This window comes from Anarrhichthys ocellatus, unplaced genomic scaffold (assembly GCF_004355925.1).
Source record: "Anarrhichthys ocellatus isolate YVR2014 unplaced genomic scaffold, GSC_Weel_1.0 scaffold15, whole genome shotgun sequence".
In the NCBI taxonomy this organism is placed as follows: Eukaryota; Metazoa; Chordata; class Actinopteri; order Perciformes; family Anarhichadidae; genus Anarrhichthys; species Anarrhichthys ocellatus.
Window position 1 is genome coordinate 2766865 of NW_022280045.1, and position 24376 is coordinate 2791240.

The 24376-nt window shown below is 44.9% G+C and overlaps 1 protein-coding gene across 8 annotated transcripts in view; it reads left to right on the forward strand.

Annotated features, from left to right (window-relative positions):
- Positions 1-24376, forward strand: part of LOC116387637 (zinc finger protein 521) — a 96885-nt gene that overhangs the window by 71053 nt on the left and 1456 nt on the right. For 5 of the 8 annotated variants that reach the window (XM_031854898.1, XM_031854905.1, XM_031854907.1 and 2 more), the window contains 2 exons: positions 7292-7423; positions 13220-24376. In XM_031854898.1, coding sequence (XP_031710758.1) covers positions 7292-7423; positions 13220-13488 — 401 coding nt within the window. In that variant the 3' untranslated portion in view covers positions 13489-24376. The remainder of the gene's footprint in view (positions 1-7291; positions 7424-13219) is intronic. The other 3 variants (XM_031854902.1, XM_031854903.1, XM_031854904.1) reach the window with 1 other exon arrangement.

Sequence of the window (24376 nt, forward strand, 5' to 3'; positions counted from 1 at the left end):
AATGACTTTGGAGAGCCCGGCGTGGCACTCGGCGGCCTGCGTCGAGCAGGGGGGGGGAAGGGGGTAGGAGAGGGGGGGGGGGTCCCTCTGCAGCAGGCTAAGGGAGTCAATTAAGGCAAGCACTGATAATTATAAGCCGGTAGAACGCAGGGGCTGGCTAATTGTACAGTGTTCCATGCCGTGAGCCCAGCCAAGGGGCCTCTCCGCAACGCTCTCTTTCCCCGTTCCTTTGTGTGGACCACAGACCCCATAGAGCCGCATACCTCAGCCCGACAATGCCACAGTGAGGCTCGCGAAAAAAAAGCCGGGCATGTGCCCGTAATTAACTTCTTACATTCAGGCCATTCACTCTTTTGAGACCTGAAAGAGATTCTGGTTAGATTCACGCCTCATTTCTTCTCTCCTCTTTGCTTGCCAGAAAGTTTTTTTGTTGTTGCCCATTTTACTCTTTCTTTGCTTGTTTGTAATTATTTTTTCTTACATTGCACAGCAACTGTCATTGAGCACAAGAGTCTTGGAAAGTTAGGGCATAGCCACTTGACCTCCTTTTATTTCCTTCTAACAAGAAAAAAAAAGCAGCAATTTAGAATAGGCATGTATAGAGTAAATTAGAGCATTTCAGTGCTGAATGGTGTTAGTGTGGCTGCAGGGGGTCCAGCGCTCCCGTGCAATCCATCTCAGCAGCCTGCACTGTTTGTCCCCGACGGACCTCCATACCTGCCTGCAGCTGCAGCGCCTACACATCATTCGTTAACAAGTATTCGGCTCTTGCCTTTGTTGTTGTGGATTCCTCCCTTCTCTTTTTTTTTGCTTTTCTTCTGCCTCTGTGACCTACACACTTCATTTGACGGAGTTTTAGCCATTGTGGGTTTCAGCTGTAGGAATAGCTGGTAATGTGGTCCAGGCGAAACACAAAATGGCAGAGCATCCTTCAAAGCATACAGTGGTCCTGCTGAAACACAAACACCGGCTTCATCTGGTTCTACCAGCTCGTTTCCCCTCTGGCAGGCTGCACGTTAACACATTACATTCAGAGCCGTTTCAAATCTAAAAATGCATATATGTACAAAATCTGAAATACAGGCCTGCAGTCATTTGGCCATTTTATAAGGGCTATGTAGTGTATTTCTTACTTTACTACAAGAGTTGAGTGACACTGAATGAGATGTAACCGTGATACGCAAGAATAGAACGATTATCTCCTCTTCTTATGTATTACGCCACTGTTTGCCATGCCGTCTTGACACAGTTGAGTCATAAAAGCTTGTGAAGACCTTACTAAATCAATGCATAGAGAAACGCACAGCACAGCATGTTTTTCACCCTTTGTTTGCACATAGCTCTGTGTACGTATGCGTGTCAACAGGTAGTCCATTTGTTTCTACCTCCGTGATGTGTTTGCCCAACAAAAATTTGTAACTTTTGTGGCAGATTTCGGATGGACTGTTTTTATGCATTGTGTCTCTATTTAAGTGAAAGAGTTTGCATGTTAGTGGCATGCTAGCTGTGTTTCTTATAGAGTGCATGCATAGTGGGTCATTTAGCAAAATATTCAGGAAAAATCATCACTTTTTTGTCGCCATGCATTGACAATCTGACAAAATTGACTTCTCTCCCATCTCTGCAATGCCGTTTTTAATCTATCCGTAGAGAGATGCATTTTCTTGCGTTGAACAATAGGGGGCTTACTCCTTATACTATATGGAATTAGGGACAAAAAACATAACTACGTGTAAACGAGGCATCATCAATTTTTGTCTGAACATTTAAACATTCGGCCTCTTGTCTTCTGGTACAAAATTATTTCACATAATAATAATTATAACGCACCGTAAAGCTGTGCGTTTTTCTCTGTTGTCCCTGATATTAATGCTTCAACAAAGACTTTTGGCTTTAGTTTCTCAACATACATGCACGGGGGGCACTTGGCAAATAACTCGAGTGGAAATGTCTGCTCAGTGCGTTTATGTTAGGGAGGAGAAGTGTCCTTATGTTTTTGTCCCCCCATATTTTTTTGAACTCCAAAAGGTGTTCTAGTCTGCTAAACCTTTTGTAACATCCGCTCAAGCGTTACGCATGTTTATCTCGACACAAAACCTGTCAGTTCGGTGTTTCTACCTCTGGCCTGGGCAGCCAGGGGAGCTGTGAGGCGGTTAATGTAGGCGCAGAGTGGCTGATCCTAGCAGGAGCCTATCCCTGCTCTGATTAGCACCTCCAACGAGCCGCCATGCATCAGAGCTGACATTCTCCCAGAGACATGTTCCCCCAGAATCCTTTGCTCTTGCTGCGCGAGGGGGCGTCGCCATCACTGACATGTCACAGCCAACACCTCACCCCTCCTTCTCCCTCTGGAGGTTGGAAAACTGCATCAGGCATGCACCGAACTTGGGACCCTGACACGAGGGCTTCAGTGCCTCGCTTTGCTCGTCTTTCGCTTTTTCTCTTGCAGACACACAGTGTGTATTTTACATGCCCACTTCCCTACAGGCAAACTGAAGTAAAGCTTTGTCTTTCATGCTGCAGTAGTTTTCCAATCTCTTTGATTTTATTAGCTTGCAGTCGACCACATTTCCATCACTGTTTGTGTAATACATTAACTCATTGATAGAATGGGGTGAATTTTAGAGGTGCTATGATTAAATATTGTACTTTCATTTTGACATTTTGCACTTGATTCACTCTGTCATTCTCAAACTGTGGAGGCAGGAAATAGATATTAGCAGCGTTCCCCCCCAGGCGCCAGTTCTCCAATCAGCTTTGGTCCGGGGGGAGTCCATCCCTTTGCGCTCCCACCTACCACCTTTCCACCCCCATCTGCAGCATTCTCCAGGCCTTAATGGGCCTTGTAGTACTTCTGAAATGAGTTTGTTCCTTATGAGCAGTGCTTCTACCTCAAGAGAGCGCACCACACGGAGGTGGAGTCAATTTGTATTCACCCATAATTCCCTGGGCCTTAATCACTCTGATTTTCCCCCCATTATCTGTTAATGGATAGTACCCGCGGAGAGAAGAGAGAAGTAAACCCACCTACTGTTTACAGGCCTGAAGCTGTCTACTCTGCTACCATCCACAATCCCGTAGTGGGTTGTATATACGGCAGCGAGTCCGCCAAAAACCAAATCTTCTTGGTTTATTAACATGCAACTCCAACATCAGGCTGATTATTGTGAAACAGATGGTACGGAACGGAAAGCAAACTCTACCTAAAGGTGAAATTCCTCATAAACAAGATCGCTCCAAGCAGGTATTTTCTGCCTTTATGGCACGGTTTGGCAGTTTAGAAACTTAGTATTGCGTTGACCTATCGGTTTGACTGGGCCAACTTTGATTATGATGGCAGTTCTGTCTCCGGCTTTTCCAAAACAACCCATTCCAGCCCACTAAATATTCTCAATTTGTTCTCCCACTTGTTTATTCATTACTTTCAGCAAAGAAGTGCCTTGATTGATGTTCTTAATATCATTTGTTAGTGTGCTGCTTTCGCGACACAAAGCAGCATGGGTCCCTCTAAGAGTGAGCTTCAGAGAACCATTCACCATGCCCCAGAGGGGAGTGTAAATCTAAGTATCAGATTTTTCTCTTCCAAAGCCAAATGCTAAAAGTGATCCTGAATTCCCCTCCAATTCAAATTGCTCCTCAGCAGACTTGTTTAAATAGAGTAAGGGGCATTGGTGGCGGGGGGGGGGGTGGCGATGTTGGAGTGGAATCAGCTGAGGGACAGTTTTTAATTAAGCAATGCCCTATGTTACACTTAACTACACACTATTATCAGAAAGTTAGACTGTCTTTAGTTACTTTAGTTCATTCTTTTACTCACTGTCAGATGATGGCTCTGCATTCGAACTCTGAGCAAACCAAGACATCTCTATCATATTCACCGACACCTTTATCACTGCCTTAAACATATAGAATTCAATATGCTGCAGCTGTGTCGTTGTTACATAAAGCATTCACTAAACTATGCAAGCCAGACCCGCAAGCCCCTGTGTCCCAAACAACCTTCAACAGCACATGAACTTCAGCCGGGATTTAAAAAAAAAAGTAAACAGCGCAGAGAAATAAAGACCATTCTTTTTGAGAGTCGTTTTTTTTTTTTTTCCTCTCTCCCTCTTCTGTCCTCCACGTGGGAGAGATATTAGGCGTTTGTGTTTTAAGGAGCTGTGAAATACATAAACCATGAGCCACAGGAACGCGAGGCCCTGTGGATATGCAGATGGGCTTACTTTGCTGGTGTCAGGGATGCTTAGAGGGAGCAGGCACAGGAGCAGTACTCATCTAAAGGATTTTACTTTGGAGTGCGGAGGGACAGGGTGGTGGCAGCGGAGAGACGCTCGGGAGACTCGGAAACAGAGAGCTGGAGGAGGGAGAGAGACGGAGATGAGGATAGAGGGAGAGAGAGCCGACGGTCCCATGTGGCCCTGTAACTATATCCAGAGTCTGCTCAGTGCATAGAAAGGGGTGAGGGTGGGACCACGCAGGGCCATGCTGATTGGGCAGCCCCGGAGAAGGGCTGGGGGAATGACAGGAAGTGACCTCAGCCCAATGAGGCAGCATATAGGGGTGATTGAGCTGACTTCCTCCCCTGGCTCTCACTAAGAAACAGGCTGCCAGCTTGATTCAACCCCCGTTACACTGCCGACTGCAAACCCAACCCTACACAGGCTGCGTCACAGGAGCTAACAGAGCACAGTTTACTTAGAATGTAGTTGAACTATGTACTAACTCTAACTCAAACACATCAGTAGATATGTTGTATTTCATATATATATATATATATATATATATATATATATATATATATATATAAACAACGTTTTAGAATTATCAAAAAATACATCCCATTAAAACACCAAATCCAACGCTGAATTAATCCTCGTCACAAGTATTGTGTGTGTATCCAAAGATATCCTGTAGCTCACTGCCATAGACCTCCATTGTTGTCCTAAATCTATTAGAACACGTCATTGAGCAACACCTGTGCACTGATTGACATGTTCACCATAATGTAGTTAATTCTGATCCCAAATACAACATCCTTCACACCAAATGTGTATTAATCCACAAAACATAGTTCCCAACAAATGCATGATTTAGTCCTGTTTTGGTAACATTTGGTAAAAACTACAATTCCTAGCTGTTTTAGGGAATTACTGACCTTTTTTAAAAATGAAACTACGTGTTAGTGACCTGTTTTAAAGGTGTACTACTTTAGTAGGAATGAGTGAGCTAGGGCCCAAGAGCCACAGTCAGGTTAGGAAAGTAGACACAGACTAACACATTGCTGATCACAATCCATTATTGATATTTGTTGGCAATAAGAAAAATATAGAATAACACCAGCCTTATTCTTCAAAATTGAAGCACACTGTATACATAGTATCTCTTTGCCATTTCCCCTTGATGCACCTGCTCACAGACATAAACACACACATGCATGCACACAAGGTCAGTCAGGCAGGTGCAGAGTCATCTGCATAATGAAGCAGGCCAGGTCTCTGAAGGGACAGCGTTGTGCACCAGGGTCAAACTAGGGCTGCGCATATGGCAGAAGAACAGATCCATGAACCCTGCAGCGAGCTTGACCTCATAGTGTACACCCTCGCACAAATAAGCAAACTGGATGGGGATCAAAGAGCGCGGTGATCCCGTTGTACGGCTACTCGGACGCACTCGTGCCACCCTCCTCCCCCTCTCTCGCTGATGCCTGCTGCTACAACCCTGAAGCACATGTGGGCCACAGAATATCTCATCTGTCAAATGCATGATTGCAGAACACATCATCAATTCGGTCCCTTTCAAACTAGAACGAGCTGCTTTGATCGGCCGTTACCTTTTTACTAGACGGTCATGAGGGAGCATAGTCTGTCAGCCTGTGCTGAGGCTTGCAACTTACTGTGCGGTTTGTTTTTATCCAGTAGATACCGCCTTATGCAGCATGCCAGGCCATATGTTTATGTTATTGAGAAAAGATTGTAAAAAGGACATGTGGTAATATGTTACAGGACAAAGTTCAGTATGTACACACTGTTTCTTTTGGCGCTGCAGGAGATGTTTCCATTCCCGTCTCGTCCTGGAAATATCAGTGGTCACCGAGTTGCAACTGTCACTATAATCTATTTTATAAATATATATACCCCCGTATCAGGTGAGCTTTTAGAAAAAAAACAGGAAAATTAAAAGTTGTTTTGAACAAACCTTGCCCATTGCAGGTTACAATTGAATTGCACTGCACTGTTTTTCACCAGACAATCGCCTAAATCGATTAACCCTCGCCTTGGATCCTCCATGAGCTCGCGCCCGGCACAGCTGTTTAGGTGGATTGCGTATTCGTGCCTCTAGTACCAAGGGCCTATGTGGTGGGCACCGGGCTGTGGAGACCTGGGGAAAAACCCTCGACGAGTCCCCGGTGTATCCACACCACCCCCTTGCAGTAGCTGGGCTAATGTCAGCGTTGGCAGGAGTTTGATAGAGCACTAGTCTGGCCCCATGGCAGAGTGTATAGGCCTTTTATTGACGCACTGGAGATGGGCAGTTCTCTGGAAGCCTGAGTCAGCAGATTGTTGTGCTGCAAACGAGTGTGCAGGTTCACAGTCTGAACGACATTTATTGTGGCCTCGGCTGAGGCAGAGCAATGTTTGGATAGACGTGCAGGGAATTCTAATGCCAAGCGGTTAAACTGGGAATCTGTTGTGCTCTTGAAATAACTCTCGTATCACTGTATTAAAAATGTTGACGCGTGAGCATGTCGTAAAGGAGAGTTGTTTTGGCAGCCTTGACAGTCAGTGTATGTCGACTGGAGACATGATAAGATTATTGGGTGACATACAATGAAGGTTTCAGGTTATAATTTTGTCCTTGCAGTAACAGTAATAACACTCTGCACATCTGAAATGAGACTATTTAACTGTTCTTTCTCTCTTCATTTTTGATTCACCTCTCAGAGCACACATTCCTTCATGTAGACCTTCAAAATCTGTTTTCTTTTGCAGATGCTAGAAATAAATGATTTTGCATGTAAGTTAATTAGAAAGACGACGCTCACCATGTTCAAAGTGCAAGGCCCCAGCTGGTCATCTAATTTATGCCTGATGGGAGCAGATCACACTTTATATTATTTCCTGTCTCATGCAAATCACAGGCAGGGGCCTTTGCCACAAATTTGTCGAATTCCAAATTCCATGTGTAAGAAGTCGAGAAAAGAAACAAGGCAGAGTGAGACCTCTGCCATTCACGCTTTGCTTATTTTCCTTCTTATGATTTTCTTTGTGTTTTTGTCGTTTCTCTGCTGCAGAGGAAGGATTGAACCATGAATGCAAGCTCTGTAGTAAGTCATTCGACTCACCAGCGAAGCTTCAATGCCACCTGATTGAGCACAGCTTTGAGGGCATGGGAGGAACCTTCAAGTGTCCGGTCTGCTTTACAGGTATGCATTGTGTTTGTGTGTGTGTGTATTATGGGCTTGCAACCTAATGATCTGATAGAAAGATTAGAAAGGTAGAGTTTTTTTATGTACATTTTTAGAGACATTTACATTCTCAATATGGAAAGTTTTTAATTTCCTCGTTTTTTTTTTTTTTTTTTTTTTTTTTTCTAGTGTGAAAAGGCAAATGGGTTCTAAATGAGTTGGGAAAGGTCAAGCAAGCGGGTCGGCTAAAGCGGAGAACAGTTTGCTGCATGTGGCTTTTTATTTAGTCAAATTGCCTCCAAATCAAGGCCAAAGAAGTGTCATGAGGTGAGAGGGGGGGGAGAGCAGGGGGGAAGACAGTGTGAGCGAAGGGGAGATGAGAGGGGGGGGGGGCATGGAGGAGTGGGGAAAGAAAAGGAGATGTGTTAATTGTGGATGGCAGTGGTGCTGATAGCTGTAATGATCTCATCTGTCTCTGTGCGTGGAGGTGGAAGGACCGGACTCCTCCTGAGAGGATAGCGCCCTCCTTCAGTGTCAACAGGGTTAACTATCTCTATAATGAAATCTGCAAAGTCGTTAACTTCAGCTCTTCTCCCTTCTCAGCTCTTTACTCTTCCTCGCACTTTTTCGGGTCCTCAGCTCATTTCCCTATTTTGCCCCCCCCCCACACACACACCCAATTAACATCATTAGCTCACGTTTTGCATTTGGCTCAAATATATTTTTACACATCTCTTACCTCCTCATCCATCTTGCGGCTCGGCTCCTTATTCATTTGCCTCATCTCTCTTTCTCTCCACTACCCTCCCTCTACTTCGCTCATTGCTGTTTCAGCCTTATCTCTCTTTTAGCAGAAGCCTATTGATATATCCCCACCCCCTCCACCCCTCACAGGGGTCTGGGCATTTAATATCCAGAGCATGCCTCCTTCATCTGAGCCTTCATTTTCCACCGCCGGCTTTGACAGACAGGTCCCCCCTCTCCCTCCGCGTCCATATCGATCACGGCGCATGAGAGAGAGGGATGCTGGGAGGGAGAGGGGAGGAGGGAGAGACAGAGTGCACCCTCAGGACAGTGGTCACAGAGCAGACAGACAGATGGGCGAAGGCCCATAGTGGTGGGGAAGGCAGGCTGTGGAGAGTACGCATTGACTGAAAGGCCTCCCTCTGTTGGGGATGCACGGGACAGCCAGAATGAAGTCGGAGCACTGGGAGGAAAAGGAGGAACTGAGAGTTCGCCTGACAGCTGTCCTTGAATATATTTCTTCAAGTTGAGCGTTGCAGAAAGTGGAAAGACTTTTACAGTATATTGTTGGACAAATGTAAATATTTTTCATGATGTGTTAGGGCATTTACCGTACAGTTGTGCAGCAGCAGTATCCAGATCTTTTAATTAAGGGAAAGTAGCAATGATTGAAGCATGATTAACTTCTTATGTTGAGGCACTCGCAGCACTTAGTTAAGGTTGAGGAATGATTCTTGTCTTAGGTAAATGTTGCAAGACAGGACGCGTTTATTTTTTTCACATTCATTGAAAACCACAATCCTTAATTAACCTTAGACTTAGTGGTTTAGTTGCGTAACCCAAACCACACATGGGATTCAGGAAGTGAACCCCTGGTTTCCCTTAAAAGTAAAACAAATGACGGTATAAATTGTTTGTTTGGTTTGGAGGGAAAGTATATACAGTATTGTCAGCGCAATGTATAGAAGTATGAAAATATCCAAATAAAACTTCTCATTACACATAATTACTCTCCATATATAATTTTTTTTTTCTGGATTGTTATGCATTTACACATAAGAGGCACTTTTATGTTGTAGCTTATTCAAAGTTTGGTTGCTTAATGTTTCAACAACACGTCATATTCTATTTTGTATGTTTAATCCTAATATTCAAAGTAGGGGAGAAAAAGTCGAATATTTCTCTCTGAAATGCAGCGGTGTAGAAGTCTAAAGTCAAGGACAGGTACCTCTTGGTTGTTACTATACTCTAATAGTTACTTTAGGGCTTTTCCAGAGCCTAGTCTGTATAATTCACCATAAGGTTCTAGCCAGTTTTATTTTGTAAGCTTCGATGAGTCAGTGCACTATTCCAAAAACTTTATTTACAGATTAAAAGGATGCCTGTCAAAGACGTAATGAGTCCGACCATAAAAGCAAAACTTTGATCAAAGTAGGTGGTGCCAGTAATAGCAGCTGGGTCATTAAGCTCAGATTTACAAGGTTACTCTTAGTTCAAAAAATCATCCCAACTCGATGACCATGTTTTGGTTTGATCTACCCGCCGTGACCCAAAACCTCCGTGGGGGGCAGGGAGTGATTGTCACTCTTTGACACACCTGATTATCTTCAATCTGCACCGAAGGGAGCGGAGAGAGAGGACAAACCATACCACAAAACAGACCAGAGGAAAAAGAATGGGGAAAAGTAAGTCGTAGTCGGTAAGATGAGGGGAGACAAAATAGAGGAGAAAAGGAGACAAAACTTGGAGGAAGCTGGGAGGGTTGCAACTGGCAAGTTTGGATGTGAGATGAAAGAGGGGAAGAGAAGGAGGAAAAGAGAACTGTGTAGGGAAGGGAGGGTAAATGGAGAGAGGTCCATAAGCCCCTGGATGATGAGAGGGAGGCTGACTCTCCCAGGACAGATTTGACAGGTTTCAGAAGTGGGGGAGCCTGCAGCTAGAAGTGTCTGCCTGCACCCTTAGGAGCGTTGGTGAGGGCTGGTGTGGAAATTGTGATTGGGAATATGTGCTTAAGACAAACAAAACAGAAGAAAGTGTGCCTGATGAAAGTCGTGTGTGTGTGTGTGTGTGTGTGTGTGTGTGTGTGTGTGTGTGTGTGTGTCTGTGTGTGTATACACTTTTCTTTTACTTATGTCACAGCGGGAAGTACAAACTCGAAAAACTACAGGATGCAAATCCACAATAGTCTCGACAAATACAGTAGTTTAATTGGCTTTTTGTTTTTCGTTGCTGCCCACGTTCTGCTGGTGAAGCTGGTGTTAGAATTGTGACATCTTGCATCCAAAAGCAACGACATAGGCTCAGCTTTAACCCGAAACTAGTAGTTATCAGCTCGTGAAGCCAAATCAACGTACGCAGCCGACATGCTTGTGTTGCCTCGGAACACTTGGATCAGCCTCTGCATTGTGAACTCTTGGATTAAGCAGAAACAAACACATGTAGGCTAGACGAATAAATAAATGAAAAGGAGAAGGGGGGGGGGGGGGGGGGGAGGATACACTTTTTTTTCCCTGCCTGCACAAACAGCTTAGTATTGGTGCAGTGCAGCCTGCAGAGAGCACCACCCTGCCAAAATAAAGATGAGCTGGGGCCTGTAGTAAAGGAGACGTCTGCCATGGGCGGCCCCTGAGATCTAATCAGAGGGCTTAATATCCCCCACAGCGAGGAGACCTTGGCCCCTCAGCCCCCTCAGCCCTGACACCCCTGACGCCCAACCCGGCTCAGCGCTCTGTTCAGCTCCGCTCTGCTCTGGCTCCGTGGCCAACAAACTCCACAAAGTTCTCTCCCTCCCTCCCTTATTCTCTCTCGTTCTCAGCAGGGAGAGACACAATGGCCGGCCACTGATCCTGTTTGGATGTGGTTTTGGATTATTTCTCTCCCGTTCCTCCATGTCCTCATTTTAACCCTCCAGGACGACTTTCTCCTCGCAATGGGCTTTGCTGTGGCATGTTTCACATACGTGACCCATGCTGCTGAATTCCAATACAATGTCCCCTCATTGCCTGTCTCAGCTTATCCCTTTATTACACGTTGCATGCTAATTTGATGATGAAGACAAAGAAAGAGTCTTCATTCTGGCTCGCACAGTTAATATTAGCATGCGCTGTGTTTTTATTAATCATAAATACAACACAAGTCTGCAAAAATGTCACAACTTAACTACATGAATTAGCTAAAAAGTAGTTGAGCTTCCATTTAAATTGTTGCCTTAAATGTCATAAGTCCATTTAGTATTTATTGTTCTTACAGCAGACTTGTAAGTGCCATTAGTGCATTTGAGGCTCTGGCACTTTAAATCAGCTGCCATTATCCACTCGCATAAAAATGAATGCAGTGCCATAAATTGGTAAATGCATAGCTGATTAAATGTGTCTCTTACTGGAACTGGACCAGATATGCACGTAAGCAGCGAGCATCAGCCAACTTGACATCTCAGTTGTGTTTGGCCCTATTGTACAGTATTTGAAGGCCCCCCCAAGTCTCAAATCCATTTTTATTTTTGCTGTATTGACTTTTTCCTCCACTAGCCAAAGACATAATGAAGGCTTCCTGCGGCTGCTGTGACCTGCCTCTGTACAGTATAAGCAGACAAATCGCAGCCAAAGAAAAAAGCTATTGTTTATCAGCGTGTTTTGTCTTCCAGAGCATGTATTCCCCACAAAGAAAATTGTCATCGTTTTTAGAGCATAACAGAGGCACAAATGCACATGATAGCCAAGGCCTTAACCTTGAGCGGCAATGTTTTGTAGCGGACCGTAAAACCAGCCATCTATCTCCAGTTATGTTTGTCTTCATATTGTTGTGGTCATTAGTTTCAGAAATGGACCATGGAGTTGTTGTTTGTTCATTAGCGGAGGTTTGTTCATTTCTGGTTAACATGCCGCCATGTTCCAGAGACAGCTGTCACCCAGACATTAGCAGTCTGAAAGCACCACCACAGTGTGACTGCTTTGAATCCAAACTTTTATTTCCCAGGTCAGGAGTGTGACATTTAATGAAACCGAGCGCGTCTCAAGTGTACGCAGCTCAATAATTAATAACCGCTCTCCCAGGTGAGCTCAAATTGGGACACGTCAACGTTGCGGAGGCTGCGGCGACCCCAAAGCCATCTCCGACAGACACCTCACCTTTTGTGGCTGTGCGTTTTTCCCCTGCTCTCCTTGTGCCCCCCCGGTGCATACATTAGAAGAAAAAGTTATTTTGAGCCGTAAGAAATTCAAATGAAGCCCCCACATGCTAACTTTTCCAGAGCATCCAGACCTTTGAGATTAGACAGCCGTCCTTAAAGCACAAGGGTCTGGGATAACAAACGGCATGTTTGAAGTGCTCCTTGGAGAATGCAGACACACACACACACACTCAAGATGCACCCAATTGGCTCCCCCTTAGCTTTCCAGTGCGGACTATGGCTTAATTAAAGCACACATGTATGGTATATGTTTTAAGTTCCAGTGAGTTGTGTGTTTATATGATGGTGAATGTAGACTGAGCCTGCATGAATAAGTAGTGCAACATCATGAATATTTATATTGTCAATATAATTAGCGATGTAGACTAATGGAGGCCATGTTTTGCACTTGAAGCCATGCCAATTTTTTCGTGGTTGTTTATTTGCTGGCTTGTTGTCCCCACTGTAGTGCTAAATAAAGAGCATCATTATTACCAAAACATTATGCATTCGCTAGCTCTAGTGCCATAAATATGACCACTCTAGCTTCACAGTTAACATCTAAATTGTTCTGTTATTTTTTTTTTTTTTTCAATTATATTGCTCATAACAATGTTTTTTCTGTTGTTGATAGTGCATTCATTTGTTTGTAATTAAGTCATTTTCCTTGCCATTTGACATACTCTGTCTTCAATTTGTATTCCAGCAGATCCAATTATGATGTTGCCTTTTTTCCCTTAACGCAGGCTACTACTCTAATTTACCACAGCCAACAATAGGAAGCAAAGAGTATGGGCATCTTACGGTGATTTTTTGAAATGCGTTATGTACAACACTCAGGAAAAGTCTCACTCTAACATTCCTTCTCTCTCCCTGTGTCTCCTCTCCTTGCATGTGAGCAGTATTCGTCCAGGCCAATAAGCTCCAGCAGCACATCTTCTCTGCACACGGTCAGGAGGATAAGATCTACGACTGCTCGCAGTGCCCACAGAAGTTCTTCTTCCAGACAGAGTTACAGGTGAGCCTCGGGCTGGCGTTTGCAAAGAAAAAAAAGAAAAAAAAAAGGGCCACCAGCAAGAAGCTGCGACCACTAATCGCACATGACAGCTTAACAAACACTAAACACCGCTCACCGCACTCCAGCTATCAACCTCCATCCCGGCTGGGATGAGAGACTCAGAAGGAATTATTTCGGTCCGTTTCCAAAACTCATTTGTGATGTGCAGATATGATTTGATTTGCTTATTAGACCAGCAGAGCACTAAAATATCTGGAATTAGAGGATTAGTGGAATGTTCGTTTTTGAAGAGGTAATTACATGCAGTGCAGAGGCAAAAACACAGTTGAGTCAATATGCCTGCATCTCCCCTCCTAATCACAGAGGAGGCCTCATGGCTAAATATGAGCTTTGTCCTTCGGGAGACCGTATCTGCCCTTCAACAAAGTTAGTAGTTGGACTTATGAACTCGCAACGTTAGAGAGATAATCCGTTTTCTAGCAATCTTTTTCTCCGGTCCTTGGAGGAGCTGAAAAAATGAAACAGACCTTATTATATTATTTCACTGTGGTGGTGTTTTCAAGCAGCTCCGTTTTGTTTTGGGGATTATCTGCCTTACACACGGCACACTTCTCATATCCAGAATCTTTTTCTATTACCTTTTGAAACTGAATCATTAAAAAACGAGTGGCCTATAACAAAAGCGTTCGGTCCAATCACCGAAATTGCTCTTAATTCGCCTTAAAGCGCAGAGAGTAACCAAAAGCTCCTGACCTCATCCTCCAAGTCAATTTATCCGAAACTTGGATTAGCAGCACGGCGTATTAGCAGGTAGCCAGAGGAAGTATCCAGGGCCTGGCTGCCCATTGATCGCCAACGATTTTCATATTGAGATTCAGGTTGTAAACATAGATCCGCGTGTCTGCCAGGAGGAAGGTGAATGTGATCATTATCTGCTGGACATTTGAGCGCCGTGGAAGGTTATTTATCAAGCCTCGTGCTCCACCAAACTGCCAACATGAAGTCTTTTCATTAATGCCAAGGCCTCCAATATATCACATTTTCATCTCTGATTGGTACGCGTGTTCTCTATACAGCCATGGGTTGGCGTAGGCACCTGTAAACAGTCTAACCTGGGGATGTTTGTTTGCCTTTTTTTGGAATGATGTGATCTCCAATTCCCAGAGGTGTTGTTTCATGCATGATGATATTGTTTTACACCCTGTGTGAAAAAACAAAGAGTGGAACATGAAAGACCTATGGCACTTTGTTATGAAACGGGGGCTCATGAAAGGAGAGCGGGGATGAGCATGGGGGATAAGATGATCCTTACGCTCAACCTGCGCCCCGCTCTATAGGCAGTCCCATGTGAGTGCATGCTCACACTCTCTCAAACACATATGTTGCTCATTTGGATGCGCACATACGTACCGTTTCTTATCACATTCACACAGAAAAATGCACGTCGTCAGTTTATTTACATCGTGACTGACTTCCTTCTTTATCTGAAGACGCGACTCCTGAACTTGGTGGATGTTAGATTTGCCACTTTCACTGTCTGTAGTTGAAGCCCTTCACAAACAGTGCAGGTTGGAGTCTTGTTTTTAGTTGTTGTTTGTTTGCGGTTGCCATTTCCCATGCATCACACTTCAAAATGTCTCCCTGACATGGGGCAGTCGTTTGTCAGTCTGTCTGAAGTGGAGCTGTCTTCCAGCAGCGCGAGAAGTGGAAGCTCTCCCCCTTTGCCGGGTCTTGAGTTTGGAGTTTCTCCCTGTTTCTCCCTGACACTCTGGCCCACTCGCAGGCTGCCTGGGCTCCTCATCTCTCACAGTAGTCGGAGGGGTCAAAGGGCCAATGCAAGCAGGGAGAATCAGCGGCGAGAGGGAGAGCTGCCACGGCAGGTAAAGGGAAGCAGGAACGATATTTTATTAATTTGCTGCTGAGATCCTGAAACAGACCAAAGGCTGTGACAGGTATCCAGTGCACCGCTCCACATCCTCCCCCACTGCCTCCCCCCGTGAACTCTACCCTGCGAGGGGCTAGCCAATTTTCGCCAGCCTGTCGAGATGGATGATGGGAGAGCATCCGTCTAATCAGCCCTCCTAGGACCCCCCGCCCAGCCGCCCCCCTCAGACTGGCCAGATTGACTGACTCCTGGGCCTGTGTGCCCCAGAATCCAGATTCCAAAGGAGAATAATCTCTCTTGCTCTCCCTCGCTCTCTCCCTCTTTCCTCTTTCTTTCACGGACAAAAAAAATAAATAAGCACTGAGATGCAGAGACCACCATTCCCCTCGAAACTCTCCAGAGGACTCCCCTCCACCATCACACACACTCACACAGCCTCCACCCTGTGCATCCCTCACCCCATTAAAATATGGAGCAAAGTCTAGATATTTCATGAGGTGCTGATGGGGAGGGCAAGCTGGCTGGCTGTGCAGCGCTCTCTCTGACCCTCAACTACTGCCCACCCCTTGAGCATGGCTTCACTTCATCTTCTCTCCCAAATAAGACACTTTTAAATTTAGATATAAGAAAATTGAAAAGCAGCTGCCCCCTTTTGAGCAAATAATGTTGCTGGGTTCGAGCAAAGTCCATATTGCATTGTGAAACATAAACTTTGCGTTGGCTTCGGTTGGATGCCGTAGCTTTTTACAATGCAAAACGAACTGAGACACTGACAATGCTGCTATAGGCTGGATTAATTAACCGGCTTCATTAAGTGATCGGTGTGCAGTATTAGCCACAGCTTAAATCTGACATTTCTCTGAGTGCAGTTCATTTGTGAAGAAAACCCACAAGTTCAGCTCCTCCAGAGATGCGTCGATCTGGAGGGCTCTGCAGATTCCAGTTCCTCCGAAGACAAGACAAGACAATGAGATTGAAGTAACAGTAACAGCGAAGATGACATTTTCTGCACGAGATTCCCTCGGTTCTTTTAAGCCGGGCTGTCTGTATTTTTTTTTTTTTCCTCTCAATCGTCCAATTCCATTATCATTGCTTAGAAGTGACACGAGATTGTAAGTCATGTGTTAAGTCGTGCCGCGATCGACGGAGGAGTGGAAGGACTGGGGTACCATATTACTTCTCCCTCTCCTCAGACGCCCGCAGGACACATACCTTAATTGGAGTGTCTTTTAAAAGGATTCCTTCAAAGACGATCCAAGCGCCCTGGCCTTAATGAGTGCTGAAAGTGACAAGAGCACATCTGCATCACGTTCTACTTCCCCACACAAATGAGATTCTCCTCTCCCCGTGTGATAGCCATTATTGCCAAGCTGTGACCAATTCCACTGTTTTAATTAAGCATATTTATAGGCTTCACGGTCACCAGGTGTAAACAACTATGCGTGTCATAACGTCCGTCTAAGGCGGGCAAAGAGGAGGAAAGAATTGGAGATGGACAGCCGCAGAGAGGGGAGGGAGTTGGGGAGAGAGCGCTATAGAGGAAACGGCTGCATGAAATGGGTTAAATGCATCCAAAGTGTGTATGCAGTGTGCTGTGTTTTTAATATCATAATGCATGGAATGACTTGAGTTCATTCTATGAATGATGGCTCTTCAAAACAATATTTTAGGCCTTTCTTATCCACCTTCCTTTTCATGAAGTCTTAAGAATGGCACTCTTCAGCGTGAAGCACAGAGACCTAATTCCCAGAAGTTTGTTTTTCTTCTTTCTATTTTTTTTTATGAATTTTAAAATATGCCCCCAAAAACGCCCCAACTGCCCCACGTCCCAAAAGTGTCGCACAAAAGCAAAGCTTTGTGTGATTGTCCCTAAGCGGCTCTCAAACACCCCATTTTCTCTGAATATCTTGATCTGCCAAGTGTGACAGCTCTTCACGCTTTTGAAAGTTTCATATATATATTTCTTTTCCTTTTATATGACAACTTGTTTTCTTCTTCATCACCCCAGGTACTCAGAATTCTGTCACCATTTCAAAAAAGTTGCACTACAAAATAAAAGAACAATGACTTAAGGAAGAAGAAGAAAAAAAAACAGCTGCTTGTGAGGCGCCATCATTAATATTTAAGCTTATTTATAATTATGTACAGCACTGTAAATGCGGACATAAACACCCTTAGATGACTAGTGATGTATCACAATGGTGGTGTTCTAGTTTTGTAGGTGGATCAGAATTAGACAGCATGACAGACCTAATGATCCTGGGAGGATATTCTCTTTCTCTCTGTGTGTGTGTATACATCTGTGTGCGTGCTGTATGTGTTTGTCTTTGTGTCTGTCTCTCCCAGGGTATGATATGTGCATGCAAACACATTGTCTGGAGGGAGACATGACAAAAACTCCCAGAAGCCTTTGAGCTGTTCTTTTTTTTTTTTTTTCTTCCTGTGTTGCACCACTGGGGAAAGTTAAATCCAAACAAAGAGGAGACGCTTGGTGTGCTGCGCTACAATCCATCACCGGATCTCTCCCTCAAACATGTCTCCTTTACTTTTCTTCATTGACTCTTTCAGCAACTTTGATGAATGCCATTTTTCGGCGCTTCTCAGGAAATTCACTGCAGGTTGAATTTACTGCCTGTAGTGATTTGATTTCCAAGTGTCTATTATGCTGTTGATGTTAACAAAATGCAGCAGAGGCCAAAATAAACCGCATTAGAACAATTATTCCCTCTCGAATTTCAGATCCACGCGTCGCACCACCGAAGTAATTTGTCTCTTCAGTTTTGGAAAAGGATGTTGAAATGATACTCGTCAATTAAAAGCAAATGTTCCGATTCGCTCCTCCATTTCGGTGGGAAAACATGTGAGTGCAGATGGACTCTCGCCCTCCGACAGGAGCACGGAAATGCAGCAGAAAATGTAGTCCTCAGAAATCGCTGCATTTGTGAAGTGGCATATCAAGCAGCACAGGAGAGGGAGGGGGGGCAGGTGCTCTGTAACATCCCTAGTCAAAGTCTGTCCCTGACTGAAGTGGTTAAATGTGAGAGTAATTGTGTTTTGTTTCTGGGACTGACATGTGGAACCCCATGGACCCCATCTCCCTCCCAGTGACAGGCAGAGATCCTCCCCCCTCGCTCTGTCTAATTAGAGGATGTAGCCCAGGGCTCATGTCCCAGGAAGACCCATCCCCCTCCCAAGATGGCTCCCCTAAGAAAGCCCTTAATTGGGTTCTTTAGTCATAGTCTTCATTTTGGCTGGAAAGGCATCTGTGTGTTGCTATCACCTCAGACTACGTTTGTATCGCTCTCCAGTGTTTTTTGTTTTTTTTCTACCTCTCTTTTTTTCTTTTCTCCTCCCTCTCGCTGGCCCTCTCTCTATTGCCTTCCTTCTCTCCCTCTCCCCCGTCTCCCACTCTCTCCTCACTTAATGAGGCCCCATAATAACACAGCAGTTGTGCAGTTGTTTTGCTACCTCAGTCAAACAGCGGGATCACTGCATAGTGTGTTTCTAGTACCATTCACTTGTCTACTTAGACAGGGTAATGAGTATCATTTGGAGCTACAAAGCACCAACCCACAAAAAGGGTGGTCCGTCATCTCCGGTTACACCTCAGAAGCATTTGGTCGGGGTAGTTAGACATCTAATCAAAGCGTTTCCACCACTCTGGATGTAATATATATTTTTACAAGCGTTCAGTGCAAATGCGACCGGACGCAAAGTGACACACGTGGAAGACATTGAAATACGTTGCTGTTGTCAACTCCAGCCTAGCCTAGTGCCGTTACTGTACGACCATGACTCCCCGGGCACCTCACTTCAAACAAGACAGTCTGTTACCAAGGAGACCAGGCCGGTTGTGGCACAACAGTGTTTGGGGTCAACCCTCCCTACGGCCTGATAAGTGATGACTGTGGAGAATGCCAACTGCTGTATTATTTATTTATTTATTTGATTGTGTTCTTCATTGGCCAAAACTAGCCAACAGTAAGCCTGGCCTGAGGTCAAAGCAGGGAAGGATTACTCCCTCAGTGGACTGGTCAACAGTAGGGAATGCACAAAGGGAGGACTGAGTCAATACTGGGCCGAGTTCAACACACCATTAAAGATCAAGGCAGAATGCAGCACTCTTGTCTTTCTCCACAGCGGTTTTGAGCGATAAGAAAACACTTCTCACGGTGGCAGAACTTTTGCAAAATTACCCGAGACGCGACGGGGTCAGCATTGTCTATTGTTCATCCTTCAATCATTGCACAGACATGCTTTAGCTCAAATATCCAAGTCATTCGATTGCTTTAAGTCACCCTGCAGCTCGGAACCTCAAAGACAGACCACGGGTTCTTTGTTTTAGTATCATTTGATGACGTTCTCTTGTGCGTTAATTAAATTCCTGAGTGATGACTACGGGTATGCACAGGTCTCAGTGGTTTTGCGCACACTCCCCGTGCTCCAGATGTAGCTATGCAGACTTACCGTATGTCAGCCACGCAGGGTTGGAGGAACTCCGCACAGACTGATGAGACTTTTAATCAGAGCTTAGAGGGGGATGTTTACAGTTTTTGACTGTTCCATCAAATTTTGGATTATAGATAAACTAAATAAGACACTTTAGCCGCAGGGGTTAAAATAAATGTGCTTCACTCTTCTAATTAAATAGTTTCTTTAATGAGTAATCTTTGCTGTAACTAAGACTTACTTGACTCACATTAGCACATCCATGCTTTACCGTTACGGGCACATGTTAGCAGGTCAACAGACACAAATAAATGTCTTGATTCTTTAAGTAATTATTCGTTAATGCGACTACGTTTTCCATTTGTCAGAAATTTACAATTACAATATTCTCAGAGAATACCCCAACCTAATAATCTGTTCAATAGTTGCAGTCCTTCCTGTCTGACTTTCAATACCTTTTTATATCCTGTAAACATTCAGATCAAGTACATTTTGGGTTCGTTTGTTTTATGCCTCTGCGCCGGCGACGGGCGTAACCGGAGGCATTATATTTCTGGGTTGTCCGTCTGGTCCATTCTCATGAACGTGACATTTCTGGAACACCTTGAGCAAATTTCTTCAAATTTGACACAAATTTAAGTCAATTTGCCTGGACTCAAAGATGACCTGAAAACATGTTGGTGGTCAAAGGTCACTGTGGCCTTTTGGCCCATATGATTCTCATGAACACTATATCTAAAGAACGCCTTGAGCACATTTTTTTTCCATACAGAGGCATACAACTATGAGGTGGTAATTCTAGTTTTTTATTACTTTACATTAGAACCAAAATACCAGCTCAGTATTATGCCCAGTTCGTCAAATACCGACGCAAGGCACCCTTTACAGGGTCTTGATGAGACGCACCAGTCTTTCAACTAATTCTAATGTGAACCCATCCGAAACAATGTAAAATGCTCACAGCAACCGCTCCGGTCGTCCATTGTCTCAGTTGATGTAGAGAGGAGGATTGGGTGGATGGATGGATGGTCTTTTACCCAGGAGGCTGCTGTTTGTGTCCGGTGTGAAACCAAAACTCAACATGGACTTACGTAACGTACTTAGGTTACGTAACAGTCTTTTCCTTTACCTAGTGACGCCAGGGCTTTTATTCAGGGTTAGTTCATGCACTCAATTTAATTTTGGTGACATTTCTATGCAATACATGACGTATAAATGTTAAAAAATTATTAGAATTTGAAGATAGAGCTCCTAGAATTTGAGGGATGCGTAACATTACACATTCAAGTTTCAAGTTTAATTCGGTGGTCAGTTCCACGCTTGTGTAAAGTGCTTTGTTTGTGAGAGGTGCCTTGAAAAGGCCACGGCTTAAAAAGTCGTTACTGCTCACTCAGCTCTCTAACCACTCGATAAAGCCTGGGTTTAATGTTACATGCTGGATAACACCAGGTAGAAGAGCAAACGCAATGTAGGCTACTCAACATGTGCTCTGCAGGTATTAACATCGTGCTAATCAAACATTGTTAGCTTGCGATTAGGCTTTACATCTCTCTGTGATGTTGGACAGTGTGAGGATTGTCTTTAATGCAGCGAGATCAGATGAAAGAGAGGATGTGTGTTAGTTCGCTGGACTTCCTTTGCAGAGCTGATGTAAGAAATGCACCTCTGTTGCCTCACTGGAGACCGGGTGCTATCGATGAGAGACCAGAGCAATGGGGAACGACATAAAGAATGATTAGTTAATAAATCAACTCCCCAGCCAACTTGCTCAGTCTCGATCTCTCTGCTCTTCCCCCAATCGTTCCCCGTTTTTTCTCACCCTCTCTGCGGCAGTGTTAAATTCCTAAGACATGTTGCACCTGTTTGCATGAGTACACAAGACCCCTGCCGGATGTTCCCCCTCCTCTCGCACTACCCCTGAGGGCGTTGCAGTGGGGTGATGTAATCAGATGAAAGTGGTGGTTTTAACGGTGGCACAGAGCCGATGAGAGAATAGGAGAGAAGGAGGAGGAGGAGGCGCGCTCCGAGCCAATGCAGCCAGTCTTCATAAGGGAGAAGCGGGTGCGCATTATTGATCAGAGCAAAATTTAATTTAGTGGAGAATTGACTGCTATGGTTTACCTGAACACTGCTGCTAACTGGGCCCTGCAGCAGGCCTGTGTGGCCAGCAGGTGGTTGAAAGGATCGAGGAGGAGATTAAGGGTTGGATAGAAGGGAAGGAAATGGATGATAAGAGGAATGGCAGAGTTTCAGGGGGAATATGGTGGCATTGAAGGAGGGAGTTAGGACGAGAGCTAAAAGGCTTAATGGAGGGCATCTAATCCTAAATTGCTGTGATTCTGGTGTGACACCATTAGTGACATCTTCCATTAGTGGACATTTTGGTCATTTTATTGCACGAAGATCTCAATTGGGTGTTTCACATCGGATTTGACATTTGTGGTTGGGTACTGTCAGTATTTAACTTATACAGTGCCGCCGTCGATGCAGAGGTACTTGAAGAAACTTGACAAGGATGAAGATTGGAAAGTGAATTCCCCCCTCTCCCTTTCACCCTCCATACTCATACACAGAACAGTTTATAGCTACACTGCAGAGTTTAGTATCCACAGAGATAAAGGTATCAGTTTCATCTTCTTTTAAGGTTTTCTTTTTCCTCTATTTCCCTTTAGTCTGCATGGCTGCCACAGCCACTGAAGTCGTTTAACACCGTCCTTGAGAAAGCCCTCAGTGAGAAAACTCCTGGCATGTTTAAGGAAAAGGTAGAATGCAGTGTGTGTCAGACAGAGCTGGGACATGCAGAGGGGGGAGCCATTCCCCAGAGGGGTTATTTTCCCCTCTAATAGCTGTTATGAGCCCTACATTATATCCAAGGAGCTACGTTCCTTTGGGGTTCACAGACACACACACACACACACACACACACACACCTAGACGCACTGGCACACTCGCACAAAGGCATGCACACTCAGTTGAGCACAATTTTCCTCTCTCTGTTTCTCTCTCTTCCACATACACACACACGGTCACACACACTCCTAGCCGCTTTGCTCTGCTCGTGTCAATATCCTGCCATTTGAAGTCACGTACTGCAGCGGCTTCTGGGAGTCGCCGAGGAGCCAGGCTGACGGGTAATGGGCCGCATTCATTAATAAGGTTGCCGTGCTCCTGTCCCTCCTCAGCAACGCCAAGGATGTCTTCACCGGGGGGTAGGGGGTTGGTGGAGTGTGAGGAGGAGGAGGGGGAGGAGGTGAGGTGGGGAGAGCGAGAGAGAGAGAGTGTCCCGTGGGGAGTCTCCTCCCAGACTCACTTAAAGGAGGTTTATTTCAGCAAGAGAGGAGAGCGGGAATCAGAGGAGCTGTCCGGGGCCGCCTCTTAAAAAAAAAAAAAAAAGGGAGCGCAGGGCCCAGGTGAGCCACGCTAACCCTTACAGGGGTCACACTCCTGCTCCCCCGTCAAACAGCTTATTACCCCACCTGTCGGGAAGTAATCGCCCTAGCTGAAAGGAAAGCTGTCGAGGTGTTTAAATGCTTTATATGGAGGCAGCTGAAAGGGTAAAGAGGGAAGGAATGAATGCAAGGGGGGGGGGGGCTAATAGTCGTCTTCTAGAACTGCCCGAGGGATTCTGCACCAACAGGACTGAAGGTGACTGCTTTGGTAAACCTTCTCTCTGAGGTTGCGGTAATCATTTTTAGATCGTCTCTCCCTCACCGCCTTATTTTCAAACTAGTTTATCCGTAAAACTGTCATCTCGCATGCTTGTGCACTTAATTCTGTGCCTGTGTGCGGGACAAAATGTATGTGTGCGCTGAGGTGTGTGTGTGTTTGTGCATGCATGCGTGCTGATGACTCTGTGACAGGTGTGTCTAGTCCATGCCAGTTTAGAGAGTCCAAGGCCGTGTTTTAAACAGAGCGCAGCAAGTGGGGCATGTAGTTTGCATTAAAGGGATTAGCAGTCACTTCAAAAGATGACCTGGATTCAGCCCACCAGGGACACCAGTTACACACCCCCTGGTCCACACTCCCTTTAAAGAACCTGGCACAGCTGCCCCACTACAACCACTCTCAACGGCCTGTGTGTGTGCCTGCATAAATTTGGGAGATACAGCAAAACAGAGTGATATTGTCACTGTGTTATCCCGTTGTAGTGAATTGTGCACCGTTACATATTTACAGAAGTGTAGAGGATCAAATCGTCAACGGCCTCACCTTCACACAAAGTATTTCTCGACTGCTTTTTTCTGCACCGTGCATTTACAGCACATTTTGATGAATGTAATCACTGGATCTGAGGATAACGTTCCATCAGGTGTGCCAGTGTCTTGTTCTGGATTTGCCTCCATGCACACAGTCTTCGGGAGGCAGGTTTTCTGATGCGATGCTCGTGGTGGTCAGTGGTCTTGTGCCTTCGTGTTAGACCCCGACTTAACTTTGCTTAATCCCAAACTGCTATTAATCCACACAGGTTCAACTCCTGTGCAAGTTAATTGGATCTGAATAGTGAAAGCCTAATGATGACGTCGTTCAAATGTCAAGATAATGATAAGTGTTTGTCAATCGTACCATTTGAAATATATTTCTCGGTGTCCTTGTTATAAAAGATGAAAAAAAATGTCCCCAATGTCCTTTTTTAATGAAAGGGAAGGAAACTGAAAGATACATTTGTTGTATGTGATTATAATGTCTCCCTTGTTTCTTTCTGTGTCC